General features: G+C 43.7%; 1 protein-coding gene across 3 annotated transcripts in view; it reads right to left on the minus strand.

Moving 5' to 3' along the window:
* The window catches only part of NADK (NAD kinase), a 408,294-nt gene that overhangs the window by 56,957 nt on the left and 333,982 nt on the right, over positions 1-17,355 (minus strand). For all 3 annotated transcript variants that reach the window (XM_086921524.1, XM_086921526.1, XM_086921525.1), the window contains one exon: positions 1,815-1,944. In XM_086921524.1, coding sequence (XP_086777650.1) covers positions 1,815-1,944 — 130 coding nt within the window. The remainder of the gene's footprint in view (positions 1-1,814; positions 1,945-17,355) is intronic.

Raw genomic sequence — 17,355 nt, forward strand, 5'->3', positions numbered from 1 at the left:
GACATAAATAATGTGACATGTCTTAAATATTCAAATGTGTGATTAACATCTAACAACGATTAGTACTTGTAAAAAGCTAATGAAACGAACACCATGTCTCTGGAGGCCTTTAATGATTTCAATGTGAGGTATATCACCAATGTAACTTTAGAATTACCAAATCCATACAAATGAACATTTTCCAGACTATAAAACATACCTAAATACATGTTCAGACCATTGCTGGGTGCAGTCATGTTAGAAGGTACCACTTCCAGCTTAGACAATGTGTGCCTTCCTATAAATAGGTTTTTGTCAATCAGACTGTGTTATATCACACCTGCGAGGGAGTGATAATATTTTTCTGCACATCTGTATTGGTCTATTTCACAACAGATGTCCTGCACACTGCAAACAAGAAACTTTGTGTTACATCATGGTTGATTGCAGCAAAGAGGTGGGTATCGTTAGGATAACATGTGCACATCTTGAGACCTCAACCGCCCATGCACATTTACTAAAACAAAATGATTTTAGTTTTTAGTAAAACTTTTTTGCTTAGAGTTCCCTTTAGGATATCCTCGCAGATTTGAGTTTTGTACCGTAATTGTAAATCTACAAACCAAACAGAGGTAGAAAGAGGAGACCAATGTGTTATACAAGGAAGATCACCACTAGTATATTTTCTTTGCAGTGTTACAATACAGCCCATGCAAGCTACAATGTGACAAAGAAGATTGAGAAAATGTGGTGTACAAACACTCAACAACGTTTAGGGATATACGATAGATCTCCTTGAAACCATACTTTTCTTATTCTTTAAGCCCTGCTTGTAAAATATGCTGCATTAGGACAAAGTCATACAATGGCCCACTGAACTGGGGTTTACACTTTAGGGTGTAAGATATGCATTGTACTTATAAATGTAATGTTTTACAAACTACCCTAAGAGAGGATTTAGTCCATACTTAAGGGGGTGTGCGTTCTACTGGTTATATCTCGTTCAAGCTTCATCCAGAGTTTTTCAGCGGTATTAGTGTATGTCAAGATGGAGGAGTACATTATCTCTGTCAACCCGAGGGTACTACCTCTACCAAATTTAGAAATTACCGCCTGCTGTTTGTCATCTCGGTACACTGAAAGAAACCACAGTTACTGCGGTTCATTTCAATGTACTAAAAGTTGGGTGTATGGCCACCGTCTGATTTGAAAGCCATCCACCAAGAGATTATCATTTTATTGCTTTTGTAAAACAAAATCTCACAGCAATATTTTGGGGGAATATTAAAACAACTAATGACCTCCACTTTCATGGAGCTTTCGCCTAGAATGTAGTAGTTACTATTAGTTTGTTCATGTCCTTCACAACTAGGTCTTTCCTGCATTGACAGGCAGGCAAAAAACAGGCATTCACCTTAAATACCAGTGTAATGTCCCTTTCGAAGGGACCAAAGAGGGCTCCACTGATCGAATACTTAACTTTGCCTGTCTCTAAATGAGGCTGAAGGAACAAGGATTTGGCGAGCAGGGTACTCTGTCACATTGGTGATGGAGTGTCCAGTCTACAAAACTCTAAATCGGGGCATTATATTTGTAAAGCAGACCAGTCCACGTGTCTGACTAGGTGATCATGGACAATAATTCCCTTATCTTACAACAATAAAAGTTATTGCAAACGTCCCAGCCCTCTGTATTACATGCATGATCAGGAATCAGGGCACAAACAATAGTTATGTAAACTGACATTAACTATCAATATCAATTCTTAGCATGGGGAGCTCAGGGCTTGGATTTTAAACACATGGTGCAAATTGAAAGCAATGCTTTTCGTGTACCTCAGTAAGAAATATGCAGAGTTCCTTGAAGGGCTGCAAGAGGGTTGCATCCCTGATCTTCTTGATGACCAGAACACTCTTAGGAGGCTTGTTCCAAGTTAACCGTTGACTTGCTGGGTCCTGAATGTGCCTGCAAAATAGAAAATGAAAGTGAGATGAGAGCTTAGAACTTCGTGAATAATGTGGAAGACCACATTGATATCAGATATTTTACTGGGGGGGGGTGGGAGAGGGGGATCAAGTGGACTGTGCTACCAGATGCATTTATTTCAAATGGCATGACAGACACCAGAGCGGTCAGTGTGGAGCAGAACAGCCTCCTGGTTGGAAAGAAGCATACTAAAACAAGGAAATGTGGGATGGTGTAAAAAAGTAATATGGGTTTAGATTAAAACTGCAATATAACATGGGCTCAACATTGTTTATGACCAAAATGGGAACATGATTCAACATTTGCACGTACTACCTTCTAGGATTGTTTTAAACTGTAACGAGTTGCTCTGTTCCATTATTCTTAAGCTTTTTTTTTTTGTTTTACAGAGTTTTATATAGCGCAAACTTGACCGAAAGGTATCGGGTATCAGAGCGCTTTACATAGCACCAGTTGCGTTACATGAGGACACATTCATGTTTTTTGTCAGGCACGGGGAGATTAAGTGATTTGCCCAGAATCACAGGATGTTCAGCATCGTTGCCGAGACTCAAACCTAAATCAAACTCGAACTAAAATCATATTAATAAAGAACTATACATAAAAAAGCTAAATTGAAAACTGAAAGTTTTAAAATGCTCTATACACTTGAAGGAATTTCAAATTCGAAGCAAAAAATTATGTAGGTTATCCATATCTTGATTGTTGGGCGAATTGCAAATTCAGTAAGGGACTCCAGTATAGATGATTGGTTGCCTCAAATGAAGCAGAACTAGCATGTGCCAACATAAAGAGAATGCATTAGGAGCAAAAATAGGCTAAGGGCCACATGTATGAAATTCTTATTTTGCATTTTGTAAATTGCTATTCGGTAGGAATCGCTATTTAGGAAATGAAAAATTATATGTATACAATTTGAGATTTCCTAATAGCGATTCCTACACAGTAGGATTCGCTATTAGGAAACTGCAAATAGGAAATGCTATTGCATTCCAACCTGTGAACCAAATGGGGAATGGTTTGCAGTTCCTAAATTGCGATTTCCTAATAGGAAATCGCAAATGTAGGAAATCCAAACCCAAGGGTGCCTCTGGCCTTAAGGCTCCCCTGGAGGCACCCTGAAATTCGTAGTGCACATGTAAGTGCACATATGCCCTAGGAGCAAATGTGTGCTTCATGTCACATTAAAAAAAAGCATTTTTAAATGCATTTTTTTTCCACATGGTTACCATTGACTTTGAGTCGATGGTAACAGCATTTCCTAAATGCCTAATTCACATTTAGGAAATGCTTTGTACATGTGCTTTAGGAATTGCAAATAGGTATTCCTTATTTGCGTTTCCTAAATCGCGGTCGAAACTTGTGATTGATTTTGGGTAGAAATTGCAAATTGCGACTTGTTTTTGGCCTTTGTACATATGAAAAGAATGTTTTGCATTTCTTAACAGACCGAAATTGCAATTCAGACCATTAAGAAATGCAAAAAGCTTTCGTACATCTGGCCCTATGTGATCTGCTAAACTCTAGCATATCGCTTAGTTTTTTAGAAATTAAACTACATTTTGAATTGCTCCAAACCTTCCCTCTAAATTTGAAATTTTAATTTTCGCATACATATTGTTTGTAAATCAAAAAATATATATAATTTGTGTATTTGTTTGATGTATACTTATGTCTGTATTTTCTTGTCTATTGTTTTGAGGTTCCAATCATAAAAATTACTTGGGCGGGGACCCAGGCTTCCAGTAATGATTCGGCGAAAGTTCACAAAAGTCAAAAAGTTAAGAACCGCTACTATAGCACAGTTTTTATTTGTCTGTTCCTATTTTAAAGTGCATCCCCCACCTTAATGTTGAAAAATTATCTACGGCTTAACAGAGGGACAAAGCTTCTCAAATAAATACATGGCTTCTGGAACCAGGAGTAATCTTGTGGCAAAACCTACCACAGTTTCTGTCCTTTCCAGAATCGGAGATAAAATTATACTTAAACCATACTGGCAGGCATCTGCTGTAATTTTGGCCCCAGCACAAACCACTGACTAGAAAAAAATGTATATGACCTTATGACACTATGATTCACTTTGTAAAAAGCACACCGACGTTCTACTGAATGGTCAAACATAGCTCCTTTTGCAAGGGCCTTTGCAGCTCCACCATTTTCTTAGCAAACTGTAAATAACATTCTAACATTCTAATGCCTGACAGAGGTTTTTCTCTGGGCAAAGGCATTGGATCACACCGGATAGCCATGAATAAATCCCTCTACAGCTGTATTAGTTCTGTTGACTTTTTATGATACAAGTTTGTACTCAATCGTTGGAGCTCTATAAACACCATGAAAAATAACAAAGGCGAAGCTCTCTTATACGCTGCCAATGAGTTCTAGTATAATTATTGCTGTTACCAACATTTATTTATTTATTCTCGTCCTCATCTCCGGTCTCTTTCATTTGTATCCTTTTCTGCCATATTGTCACTTGTTTCTTTCTTCTGCTTCCTTTCACTCTCTCCTCTCCTTTTTTAGGTCGAGGACCGTAGGCTGCGCTTGCGCAGTTCGGTCCGAAGATTTAATGTTTTTAGGTTAGGGGGCTTGAACCTGCCCCTCTTCTCCATTGGCTGGCCTCGTAAATGCTGGCCAGCCATTGGAGGAGAGGGGCGTCACTCCCTTTAAGCCCAGTCTTTTTCGTATTCGGGGCGTGTTTTTTAGGTTCTTAATATCTGTGACGTCATCCGTCACTCACCAAAAAACATGCCCCGGATTCCGAAAATTTCGGAGCTTTGCGGCAACCATTTTTCCCCCCTGGTTTCCTGGTTCGCGTGTCCTTTTTCCTTCCGTGCTATTACATGTGTAAATTGCAACATTACGCTGCACATTTGCGTCTGTGTGGCCCAAGAAACTACCCGTACGTTATTAAAAGTGCGTTCCTGACACATTGGAAGACGGGCTGCTGAAGTAAAGGCCTAACGGAACCAGAGCAGAGCCGGCGCTCTTGAGCAGTGAGCTGCACTTTGAATGGCTGAGGAGGAGGGCTCCAGCTGGGATACACTCCGGAGCTGCAGGTAATGCCGCGGTGAGAGAGGAGCCCGCCGCCTGCCCTCAACCCCTGTGCCCAGAGTCCGCCGGGAGGTAGGAGACACCGGAGAGGGGAGCGGGGCACCTCCAGCCGCCCGCGGGCACCATGGCAGAGAAGAGGAACAAGAGAGCCCTGCAGGAGCTCATCCAGAAGCCGGGGAACAACGTGTGCGCCGACTGCCAAGCCCACGGGTAAGTCACCCACTCTCGGCGTGCCCGGCCGGGGCGACCTGACTCTGTGATCTGCTGCTCCTGCCTGGGCGTGTCCTGCGGATGGCTGAGCTGGCACTGTCAGGGGGGGGGGGTCCCACTGCACCTGCCCGGGTGTGTGCCCTGCTCTGCCAGGCCTTGTGTCCTGCCGATGCCCCTGCTGGTGTGTGTGTCCTGGCACGACCCCTGTGGGTGCTTCTGGGGAGCGGGCACCCTGCCTCCTCTTCTTCCGTCTTTCCTAGTGTTTGCTGCTTGTCCGTCCTGTGGCCAGGTAATACCACGATGAGAGAGAAGCCCGCCGCCTGCCCTCAGCCCCTGCGCCCAGAGTCCGCTGGGAGGTAGGAGGCACCGGAGAGGGGAGCGGGGCACCCTCAGCCGCCCGCGGGCACCATGGCAGAGGAGAGGAACAAGAGAGCCCTGCAGGAGCTCATACAGAGGCCGGGGAACAACGTGTGCGCCGACGTGCAAGCCCCCGGCAAGTCACCCATTCCCGGCGTGCCCGGCCGGGGCGTCCTGACTGTGTGATCTACCGCTCCTGCCTTGGCGTGTACTGCGGATGGCTGAGCTACCACTGTCTGGGAGGGGGTCCCGCTGCACCTGCCCGAGTGTATGCCCTGCTCTGCCCGGCCTTGTGTCCCGCCGATGCCCCTGCTGGTGTGTGTGTCCTGGCACGACCCCTGTAGGTGCTTCTGGGGAGCGGGCACCCTGCCTCCTCTTCTTCAGTCTTTCCTGGTGTTTGCTGCTTGTCCGTCCTGTGGCTCGCTGTCTGTCCTGTCACCTCTTCCCTGTTGTCTACCTGTAAGTGTAAACCCTCCTCTGACTTGCTTCCTTTTAACTCTCTCCTCTTTGGCAGTGTGTTTTGTGTACGTGTCCTGCCTGCTCGTTCCGGACTCCAGACTTTGGGTTCTCATGCATGCCTCCTCATACGTGCTGTCTGTGCCCTCATGCCCGCTGTCTGTGCCCTCATGCCCGCTGTCTGTGCCCTCATGCCCCCTGTCTGTGCCCTCCTGCTTCTGTCTGTGCCCTCAGGCTTCCTGTCTGTGCCCTCAGGCTTCCTGTCTGTGCCCTCATGCCTCCTGTCTGTGTGTGTGTGTGTGTGTGTGTGTGGGGCTCTGTGTGTGTGTGGCTCGCTGTGTGTGTGGCTCGCTGTGTGTGTGTGTGTTTGGCTCGCTGGGTGTGTGTGTGGCTCGCTGTGTGTGTGCGTGGCTCGCTGGGTGTGTGGGGGGGCTCTGTGTGTGTGGTGGGGGCTCTGTGTGTGTGTGGTGGGGGCTCTGTGGGTGTGTGTGGGGCTCTGTGGGTGGGTGTGGGGCTCTGTGGGTGGGTGTGGGGCTCTGTGGGTGGGTGTGTGTGTGTGGGGCTCTCTGTGTGGGGCTCTGTGTGTGTGTGGGGCTCTGTGTGTGTGGCTCTGTGTGTGCGTGTGTGTGTGTGGGGGGGGGCTCTGTGTGTGGGGCTCGCTGTGTGTGTGTGTGTGGCTCGCTGTTGTTGTGCGTGGCTCGCTGTGTGTGTGTGTGGGGCTCTGTGGGTGTGTGTGGGGCTCTGTGGGTGGGTGTGGGGCTCTGTGGGTGTGTGTGTGGGGCTCTGTGTGTGGGGGGCTCTCTGTGTGTGTGGGGCTCTCTGTGTGTGGGGGGGCTCTGTGTGTGTGTGGGGGGGCTCTGTGTGTGTGTGGGGGGGCTCTGTGTGTGTGTGGGGGGGCTCTGTGCGTGTGTGGGGGTGCTCTGTGTGTGTGTGGGGGGTGCTCTGTGTGTGTGTGGGGGGCTCTGTGTGTGTGTGGGGGGCTCTGTGTGTGTGTGGGGCTCTGTGGGTGTGTGTTTGGGGCTCTGTGTGTGTGTGTGGGGCTCTGTGTGTGGGGGGCTCTGTGTGTGTGGGGGGCTCTGTGTGTGTGGGGGGGGGCTGTATGTGTGTGGGGGGCCTGTGTGTGTGGGGGGCTCTGTGTGTGTGGGGGGGGGCTCTCTGTGTGTGTGGGGGGCTCTCTGTGTGTGGGGGGCTCTGTGTGTGTGTGTGGCTCTGTGTGTGTGTGGGGGGCTCTGTGTGTGTGTGTGTGGGGGGGGGCTCTGTGTGTGTGGGGTTCTGTGTGTGTGGGGGGCTCTGTGTGTGTGTGGGGGGGCTCGCTGTGTGGGTGTGGGGCTCGCTGTGTGTGTGTGTGGGTGTGCGCGTGTGAGTGGGGGGGGGCTCTGTGGGTGTGTGTGTGGGGCTCTGTGTGTGTGTGTGGGGCTGTGTGTGTGTGGGGGGCTGTATGTGTGTGGGGGGGCTGTATGTGTGTGGGAGGCTCTGTGTGTGTGGGGGGGCTCTGTGTGTGTGGGGGGGCTCTGTGTGTGGGGGGGCTCTCTGTGTGTGGGGGGGCTCTGTGTGTGTGTGTGTGTGAGTGGGGCTCTCTGTGTGTGTGGGGGGCTCTGTGTGTGTGTGTGGGGGGCTCTCTGTGTGTGTGGGGTTCTGTGTGTGTGTGGGGCTCTGTGTGTGTGTGTGTGTGTGTGTGTGTGTGTGGGGGGGGGGCTCGGTGTGTGCGTGTGGGCTCGCTGTGTGGGTGTGTGTGTGTGTGTCGGGCTCGCTGTGTGTGTGTGTGTGTGTGGGGCTCTGTGTGTGGCTGTCTGTGTGGGTCTGTTTCCGCGAATACTCTTTACTACTCTCTAATGCTCACCTATTGCCATTGTAAATGACAATACCATTTTATTTGTTTTAAAAAAAAAAAATGTCATGAGCAATGCCAATAGCTCTACCTTCAATAATGCCGAGACCATTGCATTGTAAATGCTTGTTATTTCATTCCTCTGTTGTCTACATTTCTCAATTTTATGGCATGACACGGAGGCCAACATTATGCAATTTCTCCTTTATTGCCACAGCTCTGCAGTAAAAACGAGAGAACATAGAAGATATGAACATTCTAGAAGATGTATATAGCTCATGAACACACAGCCATCATCCTTCTTTGTTGCTGCTGCTCATACAGATAAGTACCTCCCTTCACTCGTGCTTACTGATGTGTGTGCCTATTTGTTTTTAAGACTGATGTGGCTTGTTTGGGTCCACTTGACCCTATCATGCGCTCTTCTATTACTTATTTCTTGCTGTGATGCTTACTATGCATTTTAATCGCTTTTTATGTATCATGGTTTTATCTATGTGCTTTTTAATACACCTTATACTATCTGTCCCCAAATGTAATTGCTCAAGACACTCTGCTGCTTTTTCGCTTACGCTTTTCATCCTAAGCGTATTGTGTGCAAGCTTTATGCCCCCTTTCTCTGTTCGCATCTTTTAAACGTGAGTGTACTTTTCCTAACGACCGCGCCTCTGCCTACGGGCACAGTACAAGCCCGGCGCACGACTCGCCTCACCTCCCTTTGCGGCTCCCGGAGGCTCCCACACGCTTGCCTCGTCTTTCTCGGCCTAAAATCTAATCTTCTCCCCTCCGCGGTGCGCCTTCACGAGCGAGCTGCGGAGGGGAGGGGCTTCAATAACAAAATCCAGATTTTCTGCCCAGCAGGCTGTGAAAAATCTAAATTTTCCATCCATATGGGTAGTTTTAAACAAGGTAATGAAGATTTATCAATGTTATGTATTTAACACCTCGTGCACATACGGGGTGTAACCATGAGCAGGCCAGTACATTAATTTCGATAAGTTATGCTGTAAAAGTGAATGCCACAATCTTAAACAAACAAATTTGTACTTCCAAACCAGAAATGTATGGCTGTTTACTTATATATGTGTAAACTGCAAATAACGTCACATGACTCTTATTCACATATCGATTCAATCATTTAACATCGCTAAGCCCACCATGTACTCAAGCAAACATTTTATTGACTCATTAAAACAATATAAGTCTGGAAAACAATAAAGAGACAAAAATAGACAAACCAAAAATAATGCTGAACATTTACATTTCAAATAGAACTACAACCAGAGCGCTTAGGAGCAAGAGAAAGTAAATGCCCAAAACATTAGAAATCATCTCCAAGACAAGGAATCCGTGAATGACCGATGGTGCATTAACAAAGCATGCACAAAAACCCAATGGTTTCCCAGTGTCAGAAAGGCAGGAAAACAAATCAATATTGGGCAAGCTAGAGTGACAGAAGTCACCAGCTAACAGTGTAATTGCTTCCCAAAAGAGGAGTAACTATGTGTGAGCCCAAGAGCAATGGGCCAGGAGACCCAAATGTTCGTGGTGACAAGCAAGAAGGCGCCGTCACAGGTGTGAACACAGAAAAATTTAGAAACTCAAAAAGAGTCAGAGAGGGACAATGGAACATCTGGGATGAATGGAAGGGACAAAATCGGCTTAAAGGAAAAGAGGGTAAACTGTCAGAATGGAAGTAGCAACCCGATTTATAACAGCTAGCCATAAAGTTTCACTCATGTTATTCTGAATGATTTGAGCCTTGTCAAAAGAAATTCAAGAAGACTAAAATATAGGCAATTGCATATTTCAATCAGGAGGTAAGCAATACATGAACAACTGTCTTTCTAGATAGTGAGACAAGAATACTAAGATCATGAACAGATATTTTAAAAGCAAGACATTATTACAGCAACCTTTGTCCACCTGAGAAAACAAAGGAAATGTATGCATTAAAAAGTAGCACCAAGTTTTTTTGTTCCAGCACTTATTATCAATGATAAAATATTGCCAATAAAATACATAATGATAGGTCAGTTCACCACAACTATCCCAAGAACAGAGCCACACTTCTGAAGCATACAGCTAAGATCTTTGTTTATAAGTAATCAAGTTCCATCATTTAGCTTCCACTACTCGCAAGTACAAGCTAATGAACTTGGAATGGATCTCTCCCAAAGTAGAAAATTGGTGGTTTTGATGTATGCAAAGAAGTCTTAATGGCTAAGAGAGAACTAGACCAGAAATGGAAGGCATGCAACCTTGCAATATATTTGTCAGTTAACAATCAGTTGCTCCAGTTTTTTGTTTTTTTTGCAAACTTTATTTTCCATTTTGAAATAGAATAATATGATACACTTGTATGAGTGCAGTCATTGTAAATGAATACTGATGATGGTTGTACATGCTTAAGTTGACCCAGTCGGGAACACATCCATATTAGGCTTAGAATACAATTCTTTTTCAAAATACACAGTGACAAATCTCGAGATTCACGCAGTTGCCCCAATTATACAGTTACTACAAAATATGTTGGTGTCTCTTGTTATGGTGCATTACATGAGGCGGAATAAATGACCAAGAGGGTAACAGACTGGCCTTCTGTACATTTGCTGGAGTTATCTACCCCACTCCGGTGGGAACAATGCGCTGTTCCTGTTGTGTGAGGGGGGGTCTTGTTGCCATGATTCAAGGTAGGTTCGGAAAGGGCCCCATATGTCCCTGGGTCAAGCGGTGGGAGGAATCTTAATCGCATATAATTCACTTTTCGTGAAGCAGGAAGCCAGGCTTCTCAACCATGCCCTAACCGTGGGGGCCGACCTTCCGTCCTAGTGAATGGAGACTTCTCTTTTGGCTAACAACAAACACATGGCTACAAATGTACAAAGTTTTAAGGGCAACTGGACCACTTGTCCTAGGAGGGCGATCTCGGGCAAGGGATTTATTGGCAAGTTAACCATGCTGCTAATAGTCCTATGCATCTCTACCCAATATGTGTAGCTGCATGAGCAGGTCCATGCAAGGTGGGCAATGTCTGCATGTGGGGCATTGCATCTATGGCAATTGTGAGGTTTGGCGGGATCTATTCTGTGTGGTTTGGAGGGATCTAAGCTGTCGACTGGCTGGTGTTGCATATGTTCTATGAAGAAATTTGAAGTGGATCAATTTGTGGAGGCTATCAAGGGAGACATTCTTCGTCACTGCGCAGCACGCAGCCCATTGGTCATCTGTTATTGGATTACCCAAGTCATTCTCCCATTCTCTACGGATCCTGTCATCATTAAGTGGGATAATGTCAGCATATGCCTTGTAGAGCTTGGAGGTAAGGTGTACACCCCTAGTGCTACCAAACACCATGGTGAGCGGGGGGAAGGGTGGAGGTTCAAGAGGGAAGTTAGGGAAAGTGGCACGTAACACTGAACGAATTCGCAATAGTATAAACTTGTTCACGAGCGTTGCATCAAGGAATCGGGTCACATTATTGGCATCAAAGACATGGCCCTATGGAAGCAGGTCGCCCATCTTAACAATGTTAAATTTAGTGCATGTACGTTGTATGAGTTTTTCATCTGTAATTTGCAGCCATCTGGCGTTTGGGAGTGGAAGGGATGAAGCATAAAGAGTTGGTGTATTAGTTATCCATCTCAGTTTCTCCCATGCCCAGCTGGTAGTGGATACAGTTTGAATGTCTTTGGGGTCTATGGGAAGACCTTTAGGCAAGACGGCTGCCAATGCTTCAGGGAGGACTAGATCGGATTCCGGCAGTAAATAGAGAATTCTAGCATCTTGGTGGTACCATGTCTGTGCGTAACTGCACTGTGCAACTAAATGATACAGCTGTTGATCCGGCACTCCATATCCCCCTCTATCACAGGGTAACATCATAACCCGCCAACGAACCCGGCCGGCTTATCACCCCACACCAAACGTATTCAATGGTAATGAAGAGTCAAAAAGAACAATGTTTGGAAGGAGGATCGGGATGTTATTAAATAAACATAGGAACTTAGGAAGCACAATCATCTTGATAAGAGCAACCCTTCCAGCCATGGAGAGTAGGAGTTTGAGCCATTTGTTTATCTGTGCCTCTAATGGGTGTATCACCTGACCGTAGTTGAGGCGAATAATCTGTTCCGTGTCAAGCTGTAGGTGTACACCCAAGTATTTTACCGAATCGGTGCACCACTCCAGAGGGAACTCCAGTTCCCACTTTTCAGAGCTGGTTGTGAGGGGAAAAATCACGGACTACCAATTGATGCCTAGACCGGAATACGCGCCAAACCGGAGAATTTCACGGATGAGTGATTCTAAATTGATACGAGGCTTGCAAACATATAATATTGTATCGCCTGCGTATAACTATAACAATAATGGACCTGTGTTAAATTGTAGGTCTCTGCGAAGATGTTTTTCTTGAAAATGTCGAATCAAAAGGCCCGTAGCAAAAATAAATAATAAGGGAGAAAGTGGGCAGCCCTGCCTTGTGCCTCGTGATAGGGTAAAGGGTGCGGACAGGCTACCATTCAGTCTGAGCCGTGCGGTGGGCTGGCTGTATAGTAGTGCTGTGGTGGTCACAAAGCCAGCCGGCATTCCCATGCGTTGCATAATGGACAGAAAGGAGGGCCATTCTAGGGAATCTAAGGCTTTTTCCGTATCAAGTAAAATCGCAGCTGCTGGCACCTAAGGACTTATCCTGTGGAGGGTAGCGAATAAGGTTCGAAGATTGAAAGCTGTGGAACGATGGGGGTGAAGCCGGATTGTGCCGGAGATATTATGGATTCCATTAAGAGGGAGAGACGACATGCAAGGACTTTCAGTTGCTCCAGTTTAACATGGTAATCAGAAACATGGTCATATTAATTCAGACCAAAATTGATCTGAATATAGTCTATTTCACACAAGTTTCTGTAGCAACTTTTGAAAATCTGGAGCGAGGCAAGGATAAGTTATGAATACAATAGAGCCAAATCAAACTGGAACAGGGACACAGGACCTGAATATCCAAAGATCAAGCACACTTCCACCAGTATTCACCATACCACAATCAATCTATATGAGGAGACGGAAACTGGAATAATCAGAAAACAGGCAATTTCTCTCCAGAAAATTCAAAAGTTGAGAGGTAGGTAAAGTGGAGATCGAATTGTAGCTTGTACCTGGCAGGCTTAGAATGCTCTAAATTGTATCTCCATAAGAAGCTAAATGGCAGCCTTTTCCCATCATCACAGCATGCTAAAAGAACAGGAGGAACTGTGTAACACAAAATATTTGCTAGAACGCCTATATTAACCTGCTTTTGCCATTAATCGGATAAGTCTAGTAGTGTTTGGCAGAGTGGACAGATTTTCGATCCTTGCTAACTAAAGGCAGGTGCTTCACTGCCTCTTCAAAAAAATTACAGATCACAAATCATGATCTCATGGAGGTGAGCTTGAAATGTTTAGAGGGCAGCAGTCATCTTGTTCAGGCCACTTTCATTCACTGCACACCACATTTTTTTCTTCAATTCCAGTTTGCAAAGAAATGTACTAGAGATAGTCATCCACTACTAGACATCCTCATCCAATGCATACCAGTATCAGTAAAACAGAAAACATTAATCGCCTCTTCCAAGATGAAGGATTAGAATTCGATTTTTGGCCGGGAATAGCACATTTTCATAGTAATATTATTTTGTGAATATAAAAGAACCCGATATAACAGAGTGGGAGCATCCGTAGAAAAAACAAATATGTATGGGAAGGGGCAATTTATGAAGTCAATGTCACTGAATATGTTAAGAACTTGAACCAGCTTATCATTCAAATATGTTGGTTCCTTTTCACAAGCTGCTTTTTGTAGTACATTTAGTAGTACTACAATAGCACTACTAACCTACTACAAAATGTTTTTCATAAACCTGCGTGCTGAGGTTCTGCACCGTCTGGGTCCCCGCACACATAAATATATACTTTAGTAGTAAATGTGGGAGGGACAGAGAGGAGTGGCTAAGAAAGGGGAAATAAGCAAGGAAGGGTTAAGAAGGGGTTTAGGGAGGGGCATGCACCCATTCACAACGAGTAAGCTCACTTTTGTTTACAAACTGCACTTCTAAAGTTTCTACAGCAAAAAAGGACCCAAAACAGTAGCAAATGAGCTCCAGCTCAGATCTGGAGTACGTCCAGCAGCACACTTGCCCAACCACTGATATTGCAACACCCTCCTAAAAAACATAAAGGAGCTTGGGAGTTAAAATAAAACATCATAGGAAATAATAATAAACGGAATAAAATTAAATTATATTTATATAGAACGAAAACATTTAAATTTTTACACATTTAAAATTCCTTTTTTGCTTAAAGAAATTAATTTATTTTATATTAATATATAATTAAATTACTTTAATCCTATCTGTCTTTTTTTTTTAAATATTAGTAGATAATAAAAAGTTAGGTGGTCTTATTGTATTTAAAATAATTTTTATTTACCATATTCAAAGTAATTACATTTTAAATTAAGTTATTAATGTTGCAACCTTTTGTATTTTGTTCTTTAAAGTAAATATAAAAGTAAATGTTAACATAAAAATATGTGTACTAATTTGTTTCAAGTTTAATAAACTGTTTTACATGTTCCCGATAGTTTAGCATGGGAAGATCTTAGATAACCTGGTTCAGGAGGTGGAGATATGAAAGTCTACAGTTTTGAGTAAATTTAAACTCGTAAAAAGCAAGTAGTCCAAAGTAGTAAAGTTACTTAAAAGTGTAAGAGTAAACTTACACATGTAGATTTACTCATCCATATGTTTATATTAGTGAATACAGCCCTATAGTTTAGCCAGGATACCGGCGTAAATAATACCCGTTTCAGGTTCGAAGCATTAAATGGAAGATCTACTAACAGAGCACCAAATTACATTGAAAATACCTTTGAAAAGCTGCTGAATCCGCACTGCAAACATTCTGTAAAGTATATTAGAAGTTATAAAGAAACTATTCAAAAATGCTTACAAATCAAAAGGTTTCACTATGTATCCTCTGCAGTAGTCAAAAGAAGTGGGAGTGTGTCCAGTCCCCAGAACTGCACAGCGTAGTGCCACTTTTGGCTGTCTCTTTTCAATCATATTTAATTCAACTTTTATCCAAGTAATCCTTAACCCTTGTTCATAAGTACTCCAACCTTCGAATAACGGGACCACGCACTCCGTGTGTACGTATTTTTCAAGTTTCTACTGCTCATATGGAGTCACTTAGGACTTTTTACCAAGAACATGAGTGAGACGTAAATTCAGTTCCAAGCAGTGTTGATTCAAATCGCATAACCCAATGCATTTCGGGCTTCAGGCCCTTCTTCGGGGTCACTGTAAATAATAAAATGACACAATTGTCAAACTGTTTACACCAATATACATTTTGCATACTCAAAACTTATAAGGCAACATTATCTCATATATGCGGTGAAAAGGTGATCGTAATAACATCGCATATATGAGATAATGTTGCCTTATAAGTTTTGAGTATGCAAAATGTATATTGGTGTAAACAGTTCGACAATGAGCAGTAGAAACTTGAAAAATACGTACACACGGAGTGTGTGGTCCCGTTCCCACTTCTTTTGACATTAGTACCTCAGTGCTTTTGGGCACGGCACTACAGTAATTTGCACGCATGCAAGGATTAATGGATTAGATATGGTTAAAAGACTGATAAAACAAGGTGTGCGTCCTGCTCTCATAAAAAAGCATCCGCAGCAGTAGTGACACAGACCCCCTGATCTTGAACCCACATAATTGCAGTCTTCAAAAGTACAATAAATACCTTCTTAACATGTCCTGAGTTTTTCTTTTTTTTTTTGCCTGCTCAGCGCTCTATTGGCAACCCAGAAGCATGAGAATATTCCAGTCCCTTAGTTTCAGAGACTGATCAGTTTTTATGCTGTATGTTAAAATGTAACTGCCCAATTACTAAATAGGCCTTTAAGGACTTTCCAGTAAGCAGCACTTCTCCTCCATAAAACTACACTACATCATAAAGAGCCGTACCACTAGAGAGGGCTTAATATACAACATGCATGAACGTACTACTGATTTTGAATGGCATACCAGTCTGCCCTGGAACGCATCCCTCCCAGACTACCTTTATTCCCTGGAGCACCTTTTGCATCACTTCTTTGGACAACATATCTCCTTCATAAAGGCATATCAAATCCCAAAAGCACTTTTCCTTTAACTAGCACTTCTTTCTGCAACACCTCTTTATCCTAAAACCTGTGATCTCCAAATCAAATCTAATACAAATATCCACATTAAACAAAAACCTCCCCTTTGACATATCCTAGCAGCAACAATGAAAATAAAAAGAAATAGTGCCACCGATAAAGATTGTAGTTCTACATAATCACATAGGCTTTACCTTGTTTCAGCAAGGAAGACCCCAAAATATACAGATGTTCTTTCTATTGTTAGAAACCTTTGGCATCCTTGGCGTGGGGATGGAAGAAACCCTATTCTCCCAGGAGGCCCCATTGCCCTTAAAGGACTAAGAAAGTTAATTTTGTGTTCAACCACAGACCATGGTTATTCTTAATTTATAAATGGTAGAACATGAATGAGCACTGGATAACCTGGGTTTTAAACAATCACTGAATTGGGAAGACAATTATCAGAAACAAAGGTGGTGTTGTCATTGGGTGCCTTGTGTAAGTCTGTAGACCAGTAAATTAGTGGATCGTAATGAGGCTTTTTGCATGCCTCTTTGTCCTGTTTGAATACCTGGGATCCATCTCGACTTTGGAGGTGGCGGTTGGGGTGGGAAGGAGATAAAGCAGCCACCAGGGCATACATTGATTCGGATAGCTTGTCTCAGTAGTCAGCACATCAAGTGCTTTTGATAGGACTGAGAAATATCTAATCGAATGAATGTCTCTAAAGTTACCAAATCAGATAGAGAAGTCAAGGTCAACCAGTTTGGACAGTTCATCAGTAAATGAACAGTCCCATCAAACTGGAGCATTCTTCGGAACTATATAGTTAGTCAGTGTACAAACATCGCTGTTGTAAACACAGCCTTCTGTGGAGTTGGGTGTAGATGTGTGATGTAGATTAGATAGAAATGTAAATCACTGTCTAACAATAAACAAGGTCAAAAGTACATAATTTAAGCAAGTCAGTTTTGCTGATCAAGGAGATAGAAGACGTGGTCCCTAGGCATGTATTCTAGTATCACAACCTGCTCCGGTTCATGAGTTAAGGGATAAGTGGTTAAACGATATGCTATACAGCTTAACTTTAAGGTAGAATTCACACGATACTAAAGAACCATGTCAAGAAATATGTGTTAAACTTTTCTAAAAAAAAAATCGCTTGTTTGGTGGTTAGTCAAAAAACATTAAAGTGGAGTTGATTAAATCATTATTTGTGTAGTGAATATGCACAATGATAAGGGGAGAACAATTATCAATATTAAGCTTCAAGCAAGATATGGGAGTTCACTGGGTCCAAGTAA

Source organism: Lissotriton vulgaris, chromosome 5, assembly GCF_964263255.1.
Source record: "Lissotriton vulgaris chromosome 5, aLisVul1.2, whole genome shotgun sequence".
Classification (NCBI taxonomy): domain Eukaryota; kingdom Metazoa; phylum Chordata; class Amphibia; order Caudata; family Salamandridae; genus Lissotriton; species Lissotriton vulgaris.